Genomic DNA, 17,287 nt, shown 5'->3' with positions numbered 1-17,287 from the left:
AGTGGCTGTCTATAGTTAATACACAAGAGTATGTTGATTAAAAACACTTTAATAGTAAAAGAACAAATATGATTTCATCTCTTCTTGGACTGGTTCTTAGCCACGAGGGTGCAGGCACACTTAAAACATTAAGACAAAAAATAACCATATAAAGTTCATGTTTTGCAAATCATCAGGCACAGTCATGTGACTCATCCAACAGGAGATGTTTGTGGTACAGTGGTAGACGGAGCCTCTGAGGTCTGGCTGTTCTACGCTGCAAGGAGTTCTCGCTCCGGTTTCTTCTTTCGACGTTCTCGTGCTGAGACAAAATTGCACATTAACAAAAGCAGCCACTTTCTGACACTTTCTTTCACATGAGAATACATTTCATTTGGGAATAATTTTAGCTGCATCAAGAGACTGAGATTTGAAAGTCTAAACAGGTCATGTGATCAAAGACGATAATGCAACAAACCTGGTTCCTGCTCTGGATGCTCCGGAACCTCGGGAAGCTGTTCTTTGGGAACGTCTGGAAGTTCAACGTCTCCCTGCAAAAGACAGGAGATGAGACTCTGACAGGACGGCGAGGTGAGCCTGATGGTCACGTGACTGACCTGTGTGATGGCCTCCAGCTCGGCCAGGACAGCATCTTCGTCGTCCTGAGACAAGGACCCGGCTAGAATGTCATCGATTTGCTGAGAAACAGGACATGTGAGGTGAGTTTGAGCATGTCTCGAAACTAAATACTGTATTTAATTGTACTTTAAACCAACTGGTTTTATGTTGTCCAAAACAATGTTATTTTCATTCACACACACATTGGTATTTATTAGAGGGAAAGATGGAAAACAACAAAAGACGCCTCACCCGCTGGTACTCAATAGCATCCTGAGTTTCATCCATGATTCGCTCTACTTCCTCAATGGACATGATCTTGGAAGAGGAAAGAGTGAGTGATGATGTCATAGTTTCTGACCAGCAGAGATGTAGAGCTTGTCTTTGTTTACCTCATGCATTTTCTTCAGACATTCGTTTCCAACTTTCAAGCCATCCAGAACTTTCATCTCGATCTGAGCAAACTCCAGGTCTTGCACCTAAGAGGGAGCAGAGCTTGTCTTTGTCATTCAGTCACATTGGACGTGGTGTGTTTGTCATCAAATGGCTCTTCAGTGACTCCTTATTGTGTTTTTATGTGTTCACCACCTGGTCAGTAGGTTTTCCTCACCATTGTCTCAAGGTTGCTGATCTGGTTGTCTGTTTTGTCCAGAAGATTTTCCTGGTAGCGTTTCTTCTTCAGCAGCAGCAGCGCTTTTCTATTCAATCACACACATTTTACAAGAGGAAAATATCAGGCAACCCTCTATGTGTTATACATATATACAGCATATTATATTCCATGACCGTGTACTCACTCCTTCTTTCCTTCACGTAGCAGCTGCCTGGCCAGTTGTCGGTCTGTCTCCAGTCGAAGGTTGATCTTCTTCTGATACTGGCGGAGTTTATCTCTCTGTTGCTTCAGTTGCTGTAGAAACAAAATCATACATTAACTAACAAATTAACACATATCAACGTTTTATCAAAATACAATGTTAATCACATATGGCCGTACAAATAGAATTAAAATGTAAATACTCATGTGAACATTACGAAAACAATGTGTTCTTTAAACTTTGGTCAGATTATTTGTTGCCAAAAACATCAAACTACTGCGGTTAATCAATACAGATATAAGTTTAATAAACACTTTCAGACCCAACTATGTACATTTGGAGATTCCAATTGAAAAAAAAAATCACAACAAGAAGATGATTGACAAATACTTTAATAATCGTCGATTTGTGCTGTCTGACAGCAGTGTCATCATTTTTAGACGTAGTTTGAGCCGAACTTGTCTTTTTTTTCAGGACGGGGCTGTAACCGTTAGCAACACAGCTAATGTTGTTAGCACCGTGACGTCACCCACCAGAATGGCCTTGTCCTGCACTGTCACTCGGCTCTGCTTCTTTTTCCCGAACAAGTTTCCCATCTTGACCCAGCATCACAGCCGAGCCGGCGACCCGAACCACAAGATTTAGGAGACGAAAGCGTTTCTGGTACTCGGCAGGCGCAAGCTCCACGCCCGCAGACAGAAGGACGGAGGCCGAACACGGACAAGCTGGGCGGTACCGGTTTAGTTGGCGTGTTGACGAATATTTCAAATAGCTTTGTTTTTAAACATTTAGATTTCATTTGTACAAATGGTCTATCAACAAAAACAGCAAACTATACGCTGAAAATTACGTTATACATTTTCAGGGACATGTGTTTGTTAATCCATACATGGCAAATGTGACATTTGTTCAGCCTTATCGAGTCTAATGTTGCTTTTCTTAATTTCGTCTAAGAGAAAAAAGTGGTTACTTTGTAGATTTATTCTGCAGTGCAAAGAAGATGATACATTTGACGATGGGTACATTTTGCCATGGAAATGCCTGGTTGTGAGTCCTGTGACAGAGCTACAACTAAAATGAAACGCAAAGCTTTTTTGTTAACATTTATTCAAGAAATAATCGGTTAATGCGAAAAACAACACACAGTAAAAAATAAATTCAGTTTTTGGATGAATTTGCATATTAAAGAAACTAATCTAAAATTCCCCAAAATAGTGCAAGTTTCCGCCACCAACAAACTGGACCTTCTTCGACACCAAAACACTCCCAAAACCTACAGCAGAATTTTGGTTTTTCTTGATGTGAAAATGGTTGAAGCTACATGCCACTGAAACTGCCACAAAACTTCCAATCATTGCACCAGAAAGAATACAGTTAAACAATATACACACCCCTGATTCCGCTCACCCACGAAGCGCAGTTACAAGTTCCATTTGTTCACACGAAGACACAACATAGAGTGAAAAAAGTCTCAAAAACACAATGTGAATTAGAACAGCTGCCTGTGAGACGTCTCGGAAAAACCACTGAAAAAATAAAAACAAAAGGCATGTCACTTTCTGTCTATGACAAATATCTCCAGTACAGTACCCGTGTAGAAGGACCATCATTGCTCATAACTTAAATTAAGCTGTTAAGTTTGTATTTCGTTCCAAACATTTCAAATAACAATAACAAATAAAAACAAAAGAAACACTATTTCGTTAACTGATTTGGTATAGTTATGAACATTTTTATCATTAAGACATTGTGTTTTCTGTTTACATTTTTTCTACAGGACAAATAATGACATGATAATTCATCATGAATTCCAGGAGGTCACGGTAGCACTTTATAACCCAGTGGATTATGTTACAACTGCTGGCTTAAGTTAAGGTCTCAGAGACAAAACAAAGTCCGGGCCTGAAGGCGACAGCCGTCATCTGATAAAAACATTTTAAAATGAAGATTCCATAACTCTGTTCTTACCACCGCGTGGAAGTTATTTACCTCTTAAAACGTCACGTTAGCAAGAGTAACATTTTTAAAACTCATTACTTGAAAATTAGATGAATGAAAGAAAAATAAAAGGCCCTGCCTTGGGTACGAGAGAGAAACCTCCACATCACTCATTTAACCAATTTCCTCTGGATATCCAACTGCCGACATAAACAGATAAACATTTATCAAATGTCTGTCCTTCTATCCCTTCCTTTCCAGACTTTCCAAAAAACAGACTCAACAGGCTCAAATCTGCTGTACACAGTTGGTGTGTGAACGTTGTGTGTCAAAACCACTGAAGTTTTGAAAAAGCCTTGCGTTTTAGTTCCAGCTAGTTTTGGAAAAGGCAATTGATGATTTGAGTGTTCAAGGATGTCCAGAACACAGATGAAAGAGGAAGTAGCAGGAGTGAGGTGAAAAACCTGGAGCACCAGAGTGTCAGCACACACACAAGCCAGTTCAGAGCCCATCACACGCTTGGATACAGGCACACTTATGGTCAGTTCAAAGTGGGTCATTGCTATCCAGGTCCAATCCAAAGTAGACAAGTGCAGTTGGGAGCTCTGGGCAGACTGATCCTGGTACCAATCCAGTCTCAAAGCTGGTGCACAATGCTGTCATTCGTACGATGACCGGTGCCATCTGAGTCGAGCCTCTGCCACTGGAAGGTGGTGCTGAGCGAACCCACCTCTTGGTCCTCATGCTCCTGCTCTTTAGCAAATTCCAGAAAGACCTGCAGTAACAGCATGAGGGCACAGGGTTAGAGAGTGGGAGAGCCAGACAACCACGTGACTTCTGGACAGTTCTGGACAAACCTGCTCAAGTGTAGACTGAGAGAAGTTGTAATCCTCAAACTGGAAACTGTTTTTGGCTGAAAAACAAACAAGGCTGTGATGTGTGCTCTAGTTCATTTGAGTAGCTGCGTGAAGAGCAAGTGTGTCTCACCAGTCTCTAGGTCACAGAAACACTTGGATAAACTTGTCACATCTTCACTAGGAATCTTGTAGACCATCAAAGTCATGAAGCTTCAGAGACAGAGAGAGTAGTTAATACTTCCTTTTGACACACACACACACACACACACACGCACACACGCACACACGCACACACGTACACACGTACACACGTACACACACCTATCTTGTCGGGCAGCATGGGGGAACATCTTCAGAATCTCATCGTGCAACTGCTCCACCTGATGACTCGTTGCCGTCTCCTGCAGCTTAATCTCCAGGCAGTAGCCGCGGCCAAACTTGGATTTGAGGTGCTGGATGGATCCAATACACCTGAGCCATGACACAACAATGAAAGCAATCAATGGAGATAAAATACCGACACAGCACAATTGAGAAAGGTTCATGTTTTATCAGTGACAAAGACAAGTAAGAATAAAGGCCATTTATTGTAATTTCTTCAAAACAACATGATCACGTTGTCATGAGCACTGACCTTAGTCGACCTGACACCAAGATGGCAACCCGGTCACACACTGCCTCGGCCTCCTCCATATAGTGGGTGGTCAGTACAGCACTGCGCTGACCACTGTTGATGGCAGATCGGAGGGCTCTCCTGTAACAGCAGAGCATCTCATGGAGTTAGAAACGTTTCCCAGACACAAACTCCAATAAGACCGTCACAACAGCTCCACTGCTGATTCACAGTCCCAAACTTGGGCACAGGAAATGTTTAGCAACGAAAATGTGATATCACATTCTTGAACCCCAGTCCAGAATCTAGACAAATAACCAAAACCAGAGTTCAAAACCAACAAGGTTCGGAACCACAGTGGGGATATAGACAGCCTGTCATACGCATAACCTGGACAACTGTAGTCAGGATTAATGTTCACAAAAAATGTGTCAATTTGGCCCAAAAGAAATGAAGGAAATAGAGTTCAGAGCCAAGATCCACAGCTTCAGAACCCACTTCATGACCTACTGTGCAGAATGAAGATTAGAATTTCTTGGTCTCCTATCAAATCACTCACGACATCAGTCACATGACCACCACTCACCACGTGCGTTGTTTGGACTTTGGGTCCATCCCTGACGACGGTTCATCCAGCAGAATCATCTCGGGGTTGCCGATCATGCTCAGAGCAAAGCATAACTGTAAACAATAGCAATGACAGATGTGGGAGCAGATCATTGTGACATCATGAGCAGATGTCTCTTACCTTCCTCTTGAGTCCACCTGACAGGGTCTTGGTCCGTTTGTTCAGGTGGTCCTTCAGCTCCAAAGCGCCCACAACCCTGACCAGCATAGATATTAGTCTATAGTCAATTGTTTTTACGGCTATGAAGCCATGACGAATACTTAAAGGAAAATAAGTGTTGACTCAAATACAAATGATTCACAACTGATAGATGTTTGTGCACATACAGAATCATGCAGAAGTTTGGGGTGACAGCAAGTGGAAGACGTAGTGACAGTACTTATAACCTTCTGATGGGTTCCAAATGGCACTTAAGAGTGTCCAGGACCATTTCAGATGGAGAGATCATATCACTCAGCCCTATTCCACTATTTTCCTTTCATTATCGTCACCATGTGAACTAACATGGGTAAACTATGTTGACAGTTGTGGAGACTTAAATGTTTGATGTTCAACATTAAAGCATAACTGTGACTGACTGACTACCTGATTTCAAACAACTCCTAAACTAATTGAGAATCGATAAGCGGAATTGAATGAATGAAGTCATGATGACTGACCTCTCAATGATCCCCGGGACATCGTCCCCTCGCAGCCCTTTGATGGCAGCGTAGATCTCCAGGTGTTCCTGCAGAGTGACTCTGGGCCATAGTGGGTTTACCTGAGGACAATAGCCCACATGGTCCAGATTGGTGTCCTGTGGTCCAAACTCAGCGCTATAGTCCCCCATCAGAACCTGGGAACAGCAGCACAACATAAGACTGACAGTACGTTTTTCTCCAGCTCCAGTCCAGTTTAGTTTAGTCTAGATACTGTAGATCTAGAAAATATGTACATTGTGGTGGGATGCGTGCTGTGACACACAAAGTAAAAAGAACAGTTGAACATGAATATGTCAAAACTATCCCTAGTTCTCAAGTAAGACCCACTTTTGTGAATGTTGCCAAGAGCTCACCAGCAGTGAATGAAGCACACAGAGGATTTCCAGCATTTGTAGATTTGTAGATGCAGATGTGCCCCCAATTTCAGCTTCACACATCTTCTATATCACTGTTTGTCTGTCTTTCTCAGAAATACCTTCACTCTGCAGACCAGTTAGCTGTAGCCAGGCAATAGCGTTTTGGCCGTGGTTTTGCTTGTGTCACCAAAACATCCGATTTTGTTGTTTGGTGGTAATAGTCTCTAATCAGTCGAAAATGGCTCAAAAGTGAATATTGAATATTCTGTGCTTCCCTAGATCAGTGTTTTTCAACCTTATCCAAGCCACCGCACACTTAGTTCATTGAAAAAAAAAATCCAGAGGCACACCACCAAAAGAACTTCGCCCAAAGTGCACTTGTGCTTAAAGTCCTATCGAAAATGGAAATGAAAAACTGTAGCTATTGACACTCAGTTGTTACTTTGCCATGCTATTGGCAGAAACATACTGCACAAAATGTATTTCTGTCAAATGTCTCCAGAATGGGGTGGCAAAATATATCATGAATTATTTATTTACTTACTTTAAATAAGATTTTATCACTTCTCTTTTGCAGGATTTTATTGTAGTTTTGAGTTTCCAGAGAAATCCTTAGCATTCTTTTCCTGAACATGCTTCATAAAAAGAATTATTCTTTCTCTCTTCACATTTTGGAGCACATTTATTTTGTTATGTGTTTAGTTTTTCGGCAACTTTTGAACCACAAAGCAAACCTCAGTCTAGGAGTATCAATAAAGTTTTGACTGCAGAGCGAAAGCAGTGCAGACAATCTTTGGCGTTGCGGGTCTGACTAGGATCCCTCCCTCCATCGTTCAGCTGTGAAGGTGTGTGTGGTCAAATTGGAGGCACAGGTTTATAAACAGCTGGAAGTTCCGCATTTGACCTGCTTTTTCGCTGTGAGTGTGTGGGAAGAGGAGCGTCGTGCACCACAGCAGCGCTACTTTGACTGACTGCACTGTAGCTCTACAGTATAGTGTATAGAAAGATTGTCAGCGAGTCCATGCGATCTCCTCACGTTGGTAGCTGGTTAGCACATTCTAATTGTCACGATTTAATGTCATCCAGACAAATGAGGTGAAACTGGATCATTTTCCCATGGCACACTTGACACTCTCTCACCCCGGTTGAAAAAACGCTGATTTAAGAAACCAAGATACCTGTCCAGCGGAGGGTTCCAAGTCTCCCGCCAGCATGTGCATGATGGTACTTTTCCCTGATCCGTTAGGACCCAGCAGTCCGAAAACTTCACCTGAGGAATTAAGGCAAGATAATGCTTTGGTTGTGGGGCGTTCATGTGCATTTACCAGAAAATTATAGAACATACTTCTAACAATGTCTCCCTTAATTTTTGATATACTTTTCAGACTAAGAGTTGGTCATGTCAAAAGGAAGTGTTGCACCTAGAAAGGTGTTTCTCACCTTTGCGGACACAGAAACAGACGTTGCTGACAGCTTCTTTCTTGTTTTTGTTGACAGAGAAACCATCACCTCCTCCTTCGTGCCGTTTCCTCACGTTGTCCACCACGATCAGAGGTTTCTGCTCCATACAGCAGATGATCAGTCACCAAAGAAACATTAGGAACAGACAATCAGCGCGACAATAGAAAAGTGGAAAATGCTTGTGACTTCTTGCTCTAGTTTTTGGAATGTAATTGCTACCAAAAAATGCACAACTGCACTTTAAGAGATGTTTTGCCCCCTGCACGCACCTGCTGACAGGACTGACATGTGAGCGCCTCCTTCACACGGGCTCGCTCCATTCTAACGTCTTCATCTTCATTCTCACCCTCATCCAGGACCTTCTCCAGGTTTGGTTTGGAATCATAGGAAATTCTGTATTAAATCAAATACAAATGTGAGTGAATATAAAAGTCAAATAACAGAATATCAGGAAAAAAGAAAAAAAAAGAGCAATACTTAAGACTTTAAAAAAGTATGCTTGTGCAACACTAGAGAAAACACACTGTTCTAGTTGTTCACCTGCAGAATTGGTCCGTCTTCATTGTACGACCCCCATAACGTCGCTCCAGCAACCGTAGGAGAAAAATCAGCACAGCACACTGGAAGTACGGCTGACACACACAAAAACGCAACGTAATTTTTACAATTGTGCTGAAATTGTAATGGCAACAACTGTTCAGAAAACTCACAGCAATGATTGCAAACAGTAGATTGCCCCAGTTGAAGGTTTCCTCACTAGAAGGTGAGAGGAACATGGCCTGAGGACGAGACATTGGTTGATTCAACAACTTTCTCTCAAGCACTTACATTAGCTTACATTGCATTAGACACATCACAAGCATATGTCTTTTATGTTTGCACATTTCTGACATTACTTATAAATAAACAAACACTGCCAGGTTCTTGGTACCTTGGTGATGCATGTCAGACATCCCATCAGCGGGTACAGCGGGTTTATGCAGCACAAGATGTTGTGGAGGTAACGGCTCACAGCATCATCACCAAACAACTGGACCAGAAAAGACGACACCACACACACCTGCCGAACAAACGGGTAAGTCCAGACCCTGATCTCTGAACTCGCTGTGCTCATGTGACCTGACTCACCATCATACAGATGACAGAGAAGAAATCTCTGTTGCTCTGAACCCCGGCAAAGCCGAAAGAGAACACGTAGGTGAAGAGGATCACAGCCGGACCGAAGCCCACTATGCACAGAACCTGAACAACAGAACCAGTTTGCGGTCTTTAAAGGCAGAGAACAATCGGAAGGACACCCGATTACAATTCATATAAGAGCATGAGGTCCAGACATCTGGACACTTCAGGAGAAACTGTAGGATCAGAATGGGTTTACGGTAACCATACATACAGTAACTATTTACCATATCACAATAAACACAACACATTTGAATTTATCCAAATTGAGATGATTAAAATGAATATGCACCACAGCTACAAGGTTACTGGTGGTCATCAGGTCTCCAGAGTGGAAGGAGAACAGGACGGTGGTCATGCAGGTCAGAATCAGATAGAAGAAGGGTATGTCCACGCTGGCAAGACCACACCAGTATGCTGACGGGAACAAACCAGAGATCCGCAGAGATGAGCGACTTTTGATCTGAAGAACAAAGCCACATTTGGAGCCAAGTCAGGGTTCAGAAGTTTGTCTACATCACTTTTTTTAAACTGTCATGATGATTTTGAATAAGGAAACATAAGACTGACCTACAGCTGATTGAAAACATTAGAACCTGATCTTAACATCACACGTAACATTTACCTCACGGTCTCGAGTGTGGTCCATGGCAAAGTAAGCTGGCATCCCTGCTGCTAGCATCCCCAGATTTATTGCCTCGATGGAGATCATGTCATTGGTCGAAGAGTCTGAGATTTGCTGAGGAAATGGTACCAAAGCAAATTTCAGTTACTGTTCTGACATTCAAGAATTCCTATACAAAATAAAATGAATTTTCCACTCACATGGTCAAATGGTTTGGTCCAGGTCCGAATAAGTCCAGAACCATTAAGTCCTCTCAGAAGCGCATTTGACAGAACATTGACAACCATCGGCAGTGAGTGAATCATTGTACTGTTGAATGCTACAATGAAGCTCAAGTCCTAAAAAAAGAGAGGGGCAAGAGTGAACAAGAGACAAGTGAAATGACCTTTGGGGAACAAAGAAGATTAGAGTATGAAGAATGAGAATAAAGATACGTAGAGGAAAGGAAAGAAACAAAAAGAAAGGAAGTGGGGAAGAGACAGAAAAAAGGGAGTTGATGAAGTAGAATTGCAAATAGCTACCAAAATCTGCACTGTTTGTTAGAGGTGGGAAAACCTCATAGAAGATGATAATTATGAAGGTGAGAAAACTGTGAGTAGGAGGTTGAAGGTCAGTAAAATAGGGGTGAAATGTGAGGAAAACAGAGGACTTAGTGATGAGCAGAATGAGCAGCACCTTGGCAGATCCAGTCACGTTGATGGCAGCGCTGTGAGGAGCAGCAGACATGTAGTCGTTCTGCTTCATCAGTTCCACCTTCAGGTCCTGGGCTTCCAGCTGGTGGATCAAGTCTGAAATGTCAGAGCCTGCAGAAGACCACAGACAGGGAAGTCAAACACTTGCAGATCCAATGAACTTTTAGTACGAATGCAGACCTACCAGTAGAGTTCTGCACCAGCAGGCTTGTGGCATATCGGTGGGGTTGCTGGTTTCTGCGCAGCAGGTACATAGGTCGGAACTGCAGGTCCGGGGAGTGGATATGAATGTTTCCAGTAACCAGAGACAATACGAGGACAGCAGTCAGGAAGACCAGGAACAAGCAGAATCTAGAGAGAGACTGGGTTCAGGGCAAAGGAACGATAATTTCAGATCAACTGAACATTGGTTTCCCCCCTTACGTGTAGATGAAGGCCTTTCTCTCCCGCAGCATGTTCAGCATATGCAGCCACACAATGGTGCTGAACTGTTGCCGCCACAGAGCTTGGCCAGACACTAAGTCCGACCTGCTGTCGGTGAACGTCAACAGCCGCTGATCAGTGTCATCCACAGACACACTCTCACAGTCCTCTTCCACCTCAGGCCGGTTAAACACGCTATAGTCTGGAGACACATTTGACCATATTACTGTTCAACATCACTAGACTTCATTTTTTACTGTTACATTTATGATCAGTCTCTCACCCGATTGGTCAACGCCTGTCTCTGACTCCAGGCGCAGAAACACATCCTCGAGTGTTGTCAAGGAAACACCATAGCTGACGATTCCAAGCTGAGGTTGAGTATCAAATTGTGTGAACAAACCTGTAGGACAAGAAAATCAGTTTTCTTCTCTTTTATGTGGGGGGAATGAGTTAGTGCCAATAAATTCTGGCAATAGAATAAAATATTTTGTTTCACTCGTCTGCCAACCTGGAAATGTGTTAACACCCTCAAAGGGTAGAGTGAAGGTCAACTCAGACTCGTGCTGCCTTGATAACTTGGACTTGGGAACGTGAGTCTGGACCATAGAGGAGATCTGGTCTGGATCACAGTGCTTATTGATGGACATCCTGGAGGCACAAAGAATAATAATTTTAACCTTCACCACTTGTGTGTCAATAATCATTTACAAAAAAAGGTTTTATCACACAATTGTCAGAGAAAAGACAAAGCTGCTTTGTTCAACATATTGTCAACAGGATCAAGACTGGTGCGGACATGATGCGATAAATGAAGGGAAGAATGACTGTAAGGTAAGTGCATGCTAGCAGAATGCATAGATGGCTGGATTGTAAAATACTTTTATTGGAGATGAGAAATCATTAACTAATGAAAAACATGCTGAACAAATACTTTGAATGCATGGATGAGTGATGGATAAAACAATAGATCCATAATACAATGAGAAGGAAAAAAGGGATAAACAATATAGAAACAAATTATAGTTTGATGGATAGATGAATTAGTCAATAGGTGACTGCGTGGATGAACAAAAAGAGGACAGATGATTCAATCAAGATTCAGTCCTGACCTCAGGTGATAACCAACTCCACACTTGGTCTTAAGGTACATAGAAGAGCCCAAACACTTGAGTGTCCCATTGGAGATCACTGCTTTCCGATCTGTGGACCAGATTAGAAAAAAATTAGTTGATAAAACATGTGAAACTATTGAGCATCTACTGTGCACGTGAGGATAAGCTTGGTTGGTTAGTGTGATAGACAGTCTTGTGGTTATAAGAGTGAAATTGTATGCAAAAGTGACAGAGAGAGGGTTCCTGAGGGTGGGTACCAGCCAATATGTCTGCTTCGTCCATGAAGTGTGTGCTGAGAACGATGACACGACCAGCTCGGATGCTCTTCAGCAGCGTCCACACCTGATGTCGGGAGCAGGGATCCATTCCTGCAGTGGGCTCGTCCAGAAGTAGAATCTGACCCAACACATGCACAGCAGTCCAGAATCGGAGACAGCTTTTGCTAAGAGATTGTAAGGGTTAGACAAGTACCTTGGGGTCTCCCAGGATGGCAATGCCAACTGCAAGCTTCCTCTTTTGACCACCACTTAAGTTCTTGGCCTGAGCGTCCATTATCTTTTCCAGGTCCAAGTCCTTCAGAACTTTACTAACCTATTAGACCAGAATATTTTTTAACAAATCATACACAGGACTCTCAGTATCGTTTCACAAATGAAGGAGGGCACCTTCAACGTTACTGGCTCGTGTGAGAGGAGACTGGTCTTTTCTCAGTCTGTGGCCCCCGGCTATGGAATGCCCTCCCTCCTCATGTTAGACAGGCACCATCACTGTCCATTTTTAAAACATTTCTTAAAACGCACTTCTACTCGTTGGCTTTTGTACAACCACGCAGCTGATCTTGTTAGTAATTTTATCTCTGCAGTTTTTAGTCTCAACAGTTCTGCTGCCTTTTATGTCTTAATTCTATTTCTCTCTAACTCAATATATGTCTGTATTTATTATTAATTATTATTAATTATTATTATTGTTTTATCTTGTTATTAGTGACAATTTTGTTTTGTTGTATTTCATATAAATAAATATGGTATGGTATGGTATGGTATGGTATGGTACGGTGTGTCTGCTTTCAGGACATCCATACCTGTGCCTCAACCTGGTTTGGGGGAATCCCCTTGATGGCCGCAAAAATGTTCAGGTGTTCCTGGACGGTGAGGACATCAAAGACAATATTGAACTGGGGACAAATCCCCACCAGCTGCTTCAAATCCACGCCATCCACCATGTCTGACACTAAAGAGCCATAGATTGTGGCTGAACCACCACTAGGTGGACAAATCCCACACAGGATGTTCATCAGAGTGGACTTTCCAGCGCCGCTGTGGCCCAGCAAAGCCATAATCTGACCCTCGTAGATGTCAAAGGTCAAGCCTGGTTGGGGTGAGTTTAGACAAGAATGAAGTCTCAATTAGTTCATTTTACAGGAGACTGAAGAAAGTTACAATGACAAACATTATTTATAAATGAATTGCTTGATTTGTGTGTATGTGTGTGATTTTCTACCTCTCAGCGCCTCCACCTTGTCATCTTTATCAGAGTACACTTTGCTGATGTTGTTGATGCTACAACATTTACCACAACATATGTGTCAGATACAATGACAAAAATGTCTACGTTTCAGGGTATGATGGGCATTTTACCGGATCGCTTCCTTCCCCCTGAATTCCGGTGACACCGGTTCCACTGATTCGTCTCCACCAGCGGGGGCGCCGTTCACCTCTATGTCATACACTGAAGTCACTTCTACGTAGTTCTCACGTTGTCTGGACCAGTACGATGGTTTAAGGAAGTACAGCATTGACCGCCTCAATCCAAATTCACCTGTGCAAAATAGACAGAACCACAGGTTATTAAAAAGACAGGAGAAGAATGCTTGGCAAGCAGCAAGGAAAATCTAATACAGAATCATATTTTCTTGAAAGCAACAAGCAAAAAAAAGCAAAAATATGTCACTGATATGAGCATAAGTGCCATTCAATGACTGGTACAAACCCTAAGTAGTTGAGGCATATTTGTGTGTGCAAAACATACAGTGAAAAGATCAAGTGTGCATGCGTATACACACACCTGGCAGCACCTGGTCCAGGTAAAGGGCAAGCAATAAGTAAAGCACACAGTCCAATGGAAGCATGATCAGAGGGACATAAAGAGGATGAGGTCCACTTGTGAGAGAGGAGACCACAGCACCTTCACCTTGAGCCTCCAGGTACACCACCTGAAACACACAATGGTGAGCCAGGGATCCATGCACCAGGAAAATATGGGTCTCACCTGGGCAATGCCAATGGAGAAGGCACTGGGAGAAAACAGGCACAGGAGCCAGACCAGTGGCTGAGGGAAGTCTTTCATCAGGACTGTGAACAGGGACAGGCAACCTAGAAGAACTGTCAGCATAGAGCCCACAGAGCTTGCAAACTTTGGCTTCTTAAACAACGGGGTCATCAGAAAAGAGAATGAGATCTGCAGGGACATACACACACAGTTAATCCTCTCCAAAACCCAACAAGCAGAGATTTTCGGTCATACACTCACTGTCGATATTCCATAAAGCGAGATGAGGAAGAAGATCACAAAGAAGTTGCTGTTAGGAAACAGGGCGGTGCAAGTGGCAATGACCGACATCAACAGGGCCATGGTGGTTACCAGGGCAGCGTAGAGGAGACCCCAAGACAACCTGAGCACACAACGTCAGCAATGGTAAACAGTAGGCTTTTAACAGGCGTTGTTCCACTCCTCACCAGAAGGCGGAGTCATAGAGACCCATCATTGTCATGGTATCTTTGAGTCGTTGCTCTTTCTCTGCAGCCACGTTGACGATGAGGAAGGTGACAAAGGGTGTAAAGGCCAGAACAAGGTAGATGGAAATGAGAGCATGGGAGAACTTCTGGACCTCCACGGAACCAGGCTGCCCCATCATTACCACCTTCAGATCCAATTCGCTCCTCACAGAACGTTTAGTCTGCATCTGAGGGACCCGAAAACAGAGATTGTTCAGTGATAAACGAAACAGGACAAAAACATATGCACAGGCTAGAAATGTGATAGTAAGCTTACTTTCATTTAAAAGGTACCAAGACTTCTTGTGAGTGAATAAGCTGCTTTAGGCGGCTCGATAATATAATGAGTCATTATGCAATTATTGGTATGTGACGAGGCTTTGCTTAATTTGCTGTCAGTTTATCATATCACTTGATTACAGTTTCACTCACTCAAATATAAAATTGGTAAAAAGGAAAAAAAACAACAGGGATGACACCATACAAACTTAAAACATTCCACGTTCCTGGACTTCCGTTATGTACAATGCCAGATTGGATTTTTTTTTAAAGACTTAACATTTTCACCAAGATGAAGTCAAACACAAACAATGAGAAAAGGTGCCAAAACCTTTGGCAACTTCATGCAAACAAGACTGAAGCCACATTTTTTCCACATTTCAAAATTAAGTTGTGATGTTAAGAAAGTCATCATAATACGATACAACATACAACGATAATAACAAAAACACAGAATTAGCTGTGAATGAGTCACAACACAGCCAAAATATATCACAAGGCAGGTGAGAGTCTCCTAGCCTCACCTGGATTATTGCAGCGTCAATCAGTCTCTGCAGGCGGATGAATCCAGAGTACCAGTAGTCTGCAGCTTGACAATTAATGGAGCCCGAAAAGCAGCTTGCTGCAGGCAGCAAAGAAACTCCATCAGAAACCTCCAGCATGGGAGAAAAATGCTAATCAACTTTACCAATGGACTCAGTGAAGTCACTAGGCAGTGGCACTTGATTGTAGGGAAATCGTAGCCGGTAAGACATGGCAGAGCTGTCAGTGAAGACCACTCCCACATAGCTGGAGGGTTCATAGAGACTGGCATTCTCCAAGTCTTCTTCACTGGCAAACATCTCCAGATGGTCCTGCAGGTCTGAAAGTGAATTGCAGTTGATATGATTGAATCTGAATTGAATTTTTTTTTCAGTAAAATTGAGAGAAAAGTACACCATCGATGAAAACATAATACTCTTTTTTACTTTAGAGTCAAATGAGACAGGCTTCAAGATTTAACATCCTTACGCATCTGCTGCGCAACCTCCTCCATGATGTGGTTGGTAACATTTGTGATGGGAGTGTAGCCAAGACCGCGAAAGAGGAAGTGGTCATCAGGTTCTAGCTCCACAGTGCTGATGGGACCATAGTAGACATGAGGGTTTAGGGAGCTGATGAGGATGAGAAGAGTCAGGAGCATCAGGGGAAGCACCACCTCCTATGATAAAGATGACAATGGTCAAAGAAGCAGATTAAATTACAGGACAATACTACACTAACACGGCAAACAAGCAGCATTCATGTGATATACAGTCACTAGAAAAGTGTTTTCTTGTAACCCTAACCCATGTTAACAGATTAAAATCAATCAAAGAAACAGGTGAAGTGAAGTTTGGAAAACAAAAGAGATCATCTGATGAGACAAACTTGTCAAGGAAAAATGACATGTCAACCGACAGGAAACGTGAATGTTAAAATGAGGTCAAAAGAGACAGTTTCCGTAGATTTTTAACAATAAAAATTCAACTATTTTTAAGGCTCAAAGTTGACCTGTAAACTCTGTTGCTTGGTTCTCCATTTGATCAGCAGGTTCTTGTGAAGCAGACTGCGGGTCTGGGTCCAGATCCCGGCGTCTCTGCTGGCCCTGGGCAGATGCATGCTCACTGCATTCCTCATCTGGACCCGGTCTGGACCGGCGGTCTCCTCTCTCCTACCGCAATCAGCTGCAAAAAGAGCCCGAAAATGTCACCCCGAAAAACACCCAGAGCGGTTCAGCTGGACATGCGATTCAGGCTCAATCTTGTATTCGTGACAGGTCCTGGTCCAGGGCTCACCTGTTTACCTCCACTAAAGCGTTAGCCTCTGTGGTTACCTGCTGTGTTTACATCACTTTCACTAGAATATCACGAGTTTCACGCATCTCGACGTTTTAGAAATGACCGCGACTGCAAGGGGATACATCGTTCACCATAAAAAGCAAACACATGTTTTGTCTGAGCATGAGGGGAATATTATTTACAAGTCATTAGCAGTTCGCTAGCAGCATTAGCTCATTAAAACGAAACCTTTTCAGCAAAAAAATAGACGTTGAGAAAACTCACGTATAAAATTCATTCACGCATATTGTTCCCGCCGGAGATAAAAATAAAATTTCATTTCCTTGCGGTTTTCTTCCTAGCAGAATTCGGGTTTGACCAGCAGTGACTTCAGGACTTCTTCTGTGGTCGGATGTTATCGCCAAGCGCGCCACC

The 17,287-nt window shown here is 42.8% G+C and overlaps 2 protein-coding genes across 2 annotated transcripts; both read right to left on the bottom strand.

Moving 5' to 3' along the window:
• Nucleotides 1-50: 50 nt before the first annotated feature.
• On the bottom strand, nucleotides 51-2,122 carry chmp6b (charged multivesicular body protein 6b). Its single transcript, XM_053872067.1, has 8 exons — nucleotides 1,946-2,122; nucleotides 1,395-1,504; nucleotides 1,208-1,295; nucleotides 990-1,076; nucleotides 850-915; nucleotides 597-677; nucleotides 458-530; nucleotides 51-301 (listed from the first exon to the last, which is right to left on the bottom strand). Exons 1-8 carry the CDS (start codon nucleotides 2,006-2,008, stop codon nucleotides 252-254), a joined length of 618 nt encoding a protein of 205 aa, XP_053728042.1. The 5' UTR covers nucleotides 2,009-2,122; the 3' UTR covers nucleotides 51-251.
• Nucleotides 2,123-2,493: 371 nt separating this feature from the next.
• abca5 (ATP-binding cassette, sub-family A (ABC1), member 5) lies at nucleotides 2,494-17,287 on the bottom strand. Its single transcript, XM_053863135.1, has 38 exons — nucleotides 17,138-17,287; nucleotides 16,587-16,759; nucleotides 16,065-16,254; nucleotides 15,742-15,915; nucleotides 15,578-15,675; nucleotides 14,736-14,962; nucleotides 14,530-14,671; nucleotides 14,269-14,457; nucleotides 14,065-14,212; nucleotides 13,638-13,818; nucleotides 13,501-13,559; nucleotides 13,082-13,368; nucleotides 12,472-12,591; nucleotides 12,258-12,396; nucleotides 11,998-12,088; nucleotides 11,397-11,536; nucleotides 11,169-11,288; nucleotides 10,886-11,087; nucleotides 10,647-10,813; nucleotides 10,446-10,573; nucleotides 9,971-10,108; nucleotides 9,771-9,884; nucleotides 9,438-9,608; nucleotides 9,095-9,208; nucleotides 8,898-9,026; nucleotides 8,677-8,745; nucleotides 8,507-8,598; nucleotides 8,236-8,359; nucleotides 7,946-8,063; nucleotides 7,684-7,775; nucleotides 6,108-6,283; nucleotides 5,569-5,644; nucleotides 5,407-5,501; nucleotides 4,842-4,961; nucleotides 4,529-4,678; nucleotides 4,338-4,417; nucleotides 4,208-4,263; nucleotides 2,494-4,125 (listed from the first exon to the last, which is right to left on the bottom strand). The coding sequence occupies exons 1-38, from the start codon at nucleotides 17,148-17,150 to the stop codon at nucleotides 3,988-3,990; spliced, it is 5,040 nt and encodes a 1,679-aa protein (XP_053719110.1). The 5' UTR covers nucleotides 17,151-17,287; the 3' UTR covers nucleotides 2,494-3,987.

The sequence above is a fragment of the Synchiropus splendidus genome, chromosome 1 (assembly GCF_027744825.2).
Source record: "Synchiropus splendidus isolate RoL2022-P1 chromosome 1, RoL_Sspl_1.0, whole genome shotgun sequence".
In the NCBI taxonomy this organism is placed as follows: Eukaryota; Metazoa; Chordata; class Actinopteri; order Syngnathiformes; family Callionymidae; genus Synchiropus; species Synchiropus splendidus.
The sequence above is the reverse complement of the archived record's forward strand: the minus strand, read 5'-3'. Positions and strand labels throughout refer to the sequence as shown.